Source organism: Penaeus japonicus, unplaced genomic scaffold (assembly GCF_977035675.1).
Source record: "Penaeus japonicus unplaced genomic scaffold, GWHDUDI00000001_assembly GWHDUDI00000040, whole genome shotgun sequence".
Taxonomy (NCBI): domain Eukaryota; kingdom Metazoa; phylum Arthropoda; class Malacostraca; order Decapoda; family Penaeidae; genus Penaeus; species Penaeus japonicus.
The window spans coordinates 20567382-20574881 of NW_028234442.1; the positions used below are offsets into that span (position 1 = coordinate 20567382).

At 42.9% G+C, this 7500-nt stretch overlaps 1 protein-coding gene across 2 annotated transcripts in view; it reads right to left on the minus strand.

The window, feature by feature from the left end:
- Pask (PAS domain containing serine/threonine kinase) overlaps positions 1-7500 on the minus strand; it is a 111330-nt gene that overhangs the window by 37599 nt on the left and 66231 nt on the right. For both annotated transcript variants that reach the window (XM_086533820.1, XM_086533819.1), the window contains exon 2: positions 270-336. In XM_086533820.1, coding sequence (XP_086389946.1) covers positions 270-336 — 67 coding nt within the window. The remainder of the gene's footprint in view (positions 1-269; positions 337-7500) is intronic.

The following is a 7500-nucleotide window of genomic DNA, read 5'->3' on the forward strand; positions in this document are numbered from 1 at the left end:
ATCTCAAACACTCAAAAACATCATCTAACTATTTATCTACACAAAAAACACACACACATCTGACTCAAGAATATGTATCAACTACAGACATACAACAAAATGAAAGAAAATAAAAAAAACGATACATCGAACACTAAAAAATCTACAAAAACGTCCAAATGTGAAAGAAAGAAAAAAAATATACATGCATAATAAAATCAAATCCTTCACTCTATCTACCTAAACTTACCCCCCCCCCCCATTTTACTTCCCTCTAGTACTGTACTCACCAGCGAGGGCGCCGTCCGGTCTTTGGCAAACGGCGACTGGGAACTTAGGTCAAGCCTCTCCCTGCCCCTGGAGGAGAAGACAAGGTCAAAGGTTAATTAAGATATGGGTAAGAACAATAAAAGGATGAGGTAAATAGTATGATAACGGTAATAATGATAATAATGATGATGCGACTACAGGTAATATTACTCTTACTCCTACTAATACTTATAATAACAATAACGATTATAAAAATATGAATGTTCTAGTGTGTTTTGTTAAATGGGGAAGGACAGCAGATTCAATGATTACATGCAATCGACATGATTATGGTGATGGTCAATAATACATTTAATGAAGTGACACGAAATCAGACATGATGCGACAAATCATTTTGATGATTACATTGTCATGAGTAGAATAAATATATAATGCTTATCATACACAGGCATATTCCACCAGAAACACTATCAAGGGCACAGCAAGCTTCTCAACACAGAAAAACAAAACACACACACACACACACACACACACACACACACACACACACGAACACGAACACACGAACACGAAAAAAGGGGGGAGGGGGGGATAGTGGATTAGCCCCCAACGGAACATCACTCCAAATCAACACAGCCCTACATCAAAGCAAGGTATTTCAAGCCCTCGTGCACCGCTTAATCAACGATGCTATATATAGATTGCTGTGCGATTATATTTTCCAGGAGCAGAGGGTGAGTGTCCGGCGCTGGAGAGGCGAGGGGAAATCAGGAGAGGGAGGGAGGGAGGGAGGGAGGAAGGGAGAGAGAGAAGAAAAAATGGATGAGAAGGATAAGCGAAAGATTAGGGAAGAGAGTGAGAGCGTGAGGGGGAAAGATCGGGAGGGAGAGGAGAGAGAGAGGGAGAGAGGGAGGGAGAGAGAGAGGGGCAGGGGGAGATGGAGAAAGAGAAAGAGGGAGAGGGAGAGAGAGAGAGAGAGAAGAAAAATGGATGAGAAGGATGAGCGAAAGATTAGGGAAGAGAGTGAGAGCGTGAAGGGGAAAGATCGGGAGGGAGAGGGGAGAGGGGAGAGGGGAGGGGGAGAGAGAGAGAGAGAGAGGCAGGGGGAGATGGAGAAAGAGAAAGAGGGAGAGGGAGGGAGGGGGGCAGGCGAGAGAGAGCGAGAGAGAGAGAGAGGAGAGAGAGAGAGAGAGAGAGAGGCAGGCAGGAGGAGATGGAGAAAGAGAGGGAAAGAGAGGGAGGGAGGCAGAAGAGAAAGAGAGAGAGAGAGAGAGAGAGAGAGAGAGAGAGAGAGAGAGAGAGAGAGAGAGAGAGAGAGAGAGAGAGAGAGAGAGAGAGAGAGAGAGAGAAGGTAAAACCAAATTCCGCCTAATTTTCTCACGTGTCCCCCCCTACTTCCGAATCCATTCCCTCTCTAACCCCTAACCCCTAACCCCCATCCCCAATCCACCCTTCTCCCCTTCTCCAATACCCCCCCCCCCACTCCTCATGGAACTAACGAGGCTCTCATCTCATGTGGGATGAAAAGTGTCCCTTTGATCCCCGCCCAGATCACGCTCCACTTCCAGCATCCCAGCCTTCGCGACCACTTCCAATCCCAGCATACACTCATGCTCCCCCCCCTCTCTCTCTCTCTCTCTCTCTCTCTCTCTCTCTCTTCCCACACACATACTCCTACACAATCATGAAACCTACACAACAAATCAAACACAACCACATACACACACAAAGAAACACGCATGCAGAGACAAACAAAAATAAAGACAGAGAGAATGAAAGAACCAAGAAAGAAAGGAAAACCGACATCAGGAAGAAAAACCGAACTAGTTATTGTGAACAATAAAGTCAATAAAAACCCGCAGACGACATCAACGTAAAATAGAATTCGAGGCCATAAAAGGAAAACACGCGGAGGAAACTATTCCACCTTAAAAGATTAAAAAGAAACGGTATGTTGAAGAGAGGGAGGGAGGGAGGGAAGGGATGGAGAAGAGGAGGGAAGGAAGGGATGGAGAGGGGGGAGGGGGAGGGAAGGAAGGGATGGAGAGGGGGAGGGAGAGGGAAGGAAGGGATGGAGAGGGGGAGGGGGAGGGAGGGAAGGAATGGAGAGGGGGAGGGAGGGAAGGAAGGGACGGAGAGGGAGAGGGATAGAAAGAGAAAGAGAAAGGAAACAAAAAACACCTGTGGCGGAGTTGCAGGTGGATTCCTCACGAGTTAATTAAATTGATGGAGATATCTCGTGGGAGGGAGGAGCTGCGAGATGAGTGGGTGAGTGTGTGTGTGTGTGGGGGGGGGGGTTAGGATGGTGAGAAGGGAATGGTGAGGAGGACCAGGAGGGAGGGAGAGAGGGATGGTGTGAGGAAGGGAAGGGGGGGGGGGGGGAGGGAAGGAAGGGATGGTGTGAGGAAGGGAAAAGGGGAAGGGGTGTGGGATGAAAGGATGTGTGTGTGTGTGTTAGTGTGTAAAAGAAAGAAAAAGAGAGTAAGAAAGAGATAGAGAGGGTGGGGAAGAGGGAAAGAGAGAAAGAGAGAGAGAGGGGGGGGGGAGAGAGAGAGAGGAGAGGAGAGGAGAGAGAGAGAGGGAAAAAGAAAGAGAGAGAGAGAGAGAGAGAGAGAGAGAGAGAGAGAGAAAGAGAGAGGAGAGAAAAGGGAGAGAGAGAGAGTATAGGAAGATAGAGAGGGAGAGGAATGAAGGAATAAAGCTAAAGACTCACGATCCATAACTTACAGACCAGATTAAACACTTTCCCCTTAAAAAAAAATCCTCAGAAGACAAAAAAACATCAGCCGAGCTTGGCTGAGGCTCACTGGGCTTGAATGGCTGTCAGTCAAATGCAACCTTTTTTGTTTTGCAACCTTAAAGGATTCTCTATCCTATTAGACCAAATAACCGACTGAGAATCCTCTAATACCGTTAATAATCTCTCGAGGACAAAGACAAAAAAATCCTGCAGCCACTAATGAATCCGATGACATGTTCGAAACGTGTTGTTGCTTTGAGTGAATACGGACTGCATGATCGAGTTGTTATTCCGGCACGAACGATGATAACGATGAAGACCTATTTTGGGCGACTCGCGCAGCCTGCAATAAAAAGCAGGAACTGGGACTCCGTGGCCATAATCTAATCAGATCCCGTGCAAACTGCAGCCTGCTTAGTATATTGATATCCAATGCTTCGACCACCAGTGTACAGGAACTTTTGTCTCCGGTTACCCGAATAGCGACAGGGTCTTGTCAGTCAATCACTTAACAACACGAAATTGAACAAGTTGCTACCAACTGCATTTGCAAAAAAAAAAAAAGTCTAAATCTAAATTTTAAAGACAATGGCTGTCCTTTGAGAATGGCTTAAGATAATGCAACTTTTCCCTTATCAGTGTAAAAAAAGACAGTAGGAAACGACACCATAACTCCATGCCTGAGACGTTTTATATCAGAGCAAAAGAGAGAGAATGTGTGTGTGTGTGTGTGTGTGTGTGTGTGTGTGTGTGTGTGTGTGTGTGTGTGTGTGTGTGCGTGTGTGCGTGTGCGTGTGCGTGTGTGTGTGAGTGTGTGTGTATACATGCATATATATGTGTGTGTGTACATGCATATATATGTGTGTGTGTACATGCATATATATATATATATATATATATATATATATATATATATATATATATATATATATATATATATATATATATATATATATATATGTGTGTGTGTGTGTGTGTGTGTGTGTGTGTGTGTGTGTGTGTGTGTGTGTGCATGTATGAGTGTATACATGAGTTTGTGTATGCATGAGTGCGTGTATATATGTACATCGGACCAATTACGTATTAGTTGAACATCGAGATGGAAAAGTGATATAAACAGAAGGATGTATGTATGATGGAGACCTCTAGTCGTCCGATTCCCCGCAACGAAAGCGGAGGTCAATGGTTCCCCTCAATCGGCGACGCGTGGAATCGGACAATGAATAATACCAGGAGAGAAAATCGCCCTGAATTATATAAGGAGTTCGGTCATGAAAACTGATCGAGTGGGGGGAGGGAGGGGAGGGAGGGAGAGAGGGAGAGGGAGAGGGAGAGGGAGAGGGAGAGAGAGAGAGAGAGGGGGGGGGAGAAGAGAGAGTGAGAAGAGAGAGGGAAGGAGAGAGAGAAGAGAGACATGAAGAGAGAGAGAAAAAAAATAGAGAGAAAGAGAAAGAAAGAAAGACAGAAAGAAAGAAAGAAAAAAAAAACCTGGAAGAAAAGAAATTCCCCTCGGTTCTCCTGCAAAGAATATCATATTTCCATACGAAGGGACAAAGTGCTATGCGAATGCGTGTCCTGCATATCGAAGGATCCCGGGACAGTGTGTGTACGATGGGCGATCCTCTCTCAAAAAAGATTAGGGCCAGAGTGACGAAATCGGACAATTCCAAAAGAGAGAGGGAGAGGAAAAGGGAGAGAAAGAAAAGGTGAAGTAAATATACAGTAAAAAATCTGTGTAATCTGAAAATACGAAAGGTAAACCAAATATGAATATAGAAAAGGAAGGAAAAGAAATAACCAAAAAGATTTTTAGAAAAGACAAACACAAAGATTATTTTAAAAAAGTAAAAGGAGAGAGCGAGAGAGCGAGAGAGAGAGAGAGAGAGAGAGAGAGAGAGAGAGAGAGAGAAACAGAGAGGGGGGGAGAGAGAGAGAGAAAGAGAGAAAGAGAGAGAGAGAGAGAGAGAGAGGGGGGGGGAGAGAGAGAGAGAGAGAGAGAGAGAGAGAGAGAGAGAGAGAGAGAGAGAGAGAGAGAGAGAGAGAGAGAGAGAGAGAGAGAAGGGGGGGGGGAGACAGAGAGAGAAAGAGAGAGAGAGAGAGTTAGAGAGAGAGGGAGGGAGAAATAGAAATAGAAAGAGAGAGACTCACACAGCCCAGCGAGATCCCCTTTCCCCAGGACTTAGTGCCTCCAACCCAATCTTTACTGCTAACAGATCCGACTCTCTCCAGCAGATAGAGTCAAGGGGGAGGGGAGGAGAACGGACCTTCCCCCTACCCCTCCCTTGCACCATCTCTTGCAGTTCTTTAAGGGGGAGGGGGTGGGAGGGAGGGAAGGAGAAGTCAAGTCTTGATTCGTTGCCAAGATGGAACTGCAAAAATTGGTGGCGGTTGTCATCCTCCCCCCCTTTCTTCCATTCTTTAACTCTCTTTGTCCCCTTTTCTCCATCTCTGTCTGCCATCGTTTTGCCCCTTTCCCCTTCCATCTCCCCCATTCCCTCCTTCGACACTTCTCTTTCCCTTTAACCGTTCTCTCTTTCGTGATTCCCCCCTCCTCCGCCGCTGCCACCGCCGCCTCCTCCTCTTCTTCTTCACCATCACTACCATTACCCTTTCTTCCTTCACCCTTACCCCTTCCTAACCCCTCCTCCCCCCGCCACCTCGCATCATCAATACCACTCCCCCTCCCCCTCCCTTATTGCAGTGGCCAATATAACACCGAAAACGGGAGAAGGAAAGTCTAGATCACCACGATTTGTAAATTGCGTTCGCCCAAGAAAAGGACTTGGGAAATGCTCTTTGGCATAAAACTCGATAAACGATCAATAAATGGTCTAATAAAATAAAATAAAATGGGATTCATGATGATCAACTGATGCATGGAAATACGCCAAACCCATAGTCAAGGTCACAAAAAGAGATAAAAAAATAGCTTATACATTATCAAAGCTAGGGTAAAAGAACAAGTTAGAAATAAAGAAATGAAAAAAGAATGCATAAAAATGAATAAAAATGAAAAAGAAACAGAAAAGAAAGAGAGAAAACGGGGGAAAAACTGCACCAGACTGCCAGCACTTTTGCCATGCCTATTGTCCTCACAGCAAACATTTACAGGCAATAGCAGGTGTAGAGTGCAAATGACCAGGACAATCAGATACAAACGATTTCCACTGTAAAAGGAATCATTGGGACAAAGGAGAGAGGAGAAGGGCGGGAAGGAGAGAGGAGGAGGGGGGAAGGAGAGAGGAGGAGGGGGGAAGGAGGGAGGCGAGAGAAAGGAGAACGACAGAGGAAAGGATATATCATATTCATTTGTGTATGAATATATTAATTCTCTCTCTCTCTCGCTCTGTATAAGTATATGTATGTATGTATGTATGTATGTATGTATGTATGTATGTGTACGTATATATGTGTATGTATATGTATATGTATATATATATATATATATATTATATAAATATATATATATAAATATATATATATAAATATAAATATATATATAAATATATATATAAATATAAATATATATATATAAATATAAATATATATATAAATATATATATATATATATATATATATATATATATATATATATATATATATATATATATACAGAATCATTTATTTTGCTTCAACAATTTTCTATAAATTTGTAAGGCTAGAAAGGTCTAAGTCTTAGCAGACACTGTTGTGCCAACATTTCCGTTGTTTTAGTAAAACTAAACTTTGTTAAATATGCCAAAAATTACAGCCAAGAGCTTATGCAATAGAGTAATCACATATTGAATACCTAATAGTAAATATAGCTATAAATATCCAGCCAATGACTAGTAAATTACGCAATAACAGGTATACAACATGAGTGGGGATTAACCCAATCTAACTTCAAGTTTAGAAAAAGATTGACTCTTAATGTATGGTCACAGGTGCATAATGGTCCAGAATGATAATGTATTTTCTTTTTCTCAAAAGGGCAGAAATAACACAAAAGGTTACAAACAGAAACTAATGAAATGACTTATAGTGTTTATGGCCAAAGAAAACTAACTCTAGATGTATCATCGATGAGTGATGAGGAGGGTATATGAGGGTGATGCTGGCATGGCATCTCGCCAGGAGCCAGATTTTCTTTGTATTTTCACCCTATGAAGTGCCTATCCATTTAGTGTAGTGCAGTGCCTGGGCGAGCTATAGGTGGCTGTCCTACCAGAATTTTCGCGAAGCAAGACAGAAAAAAGCTAGAAAATCCTTTGATGAGCACCAGAATTTTCGCGAGGCAAGACAGGAAGAATACTACAAAATCCTTTGATGAACGAAGATATATGCTGAGCAGTAATGAAAGAGAAATTAAAAGATGTGAGAAAACTGACAAGCGCAGGGTTAATGATTGAACATTCAATATGGAGATGAAAAAGTGAGTATGTTTTTCCAATTGATTTCTAGTCTTATTAGATAAGGAAAATCCCTATCACATATGTAGCCATATCGCTGATTATCTAAAATGTTATTAA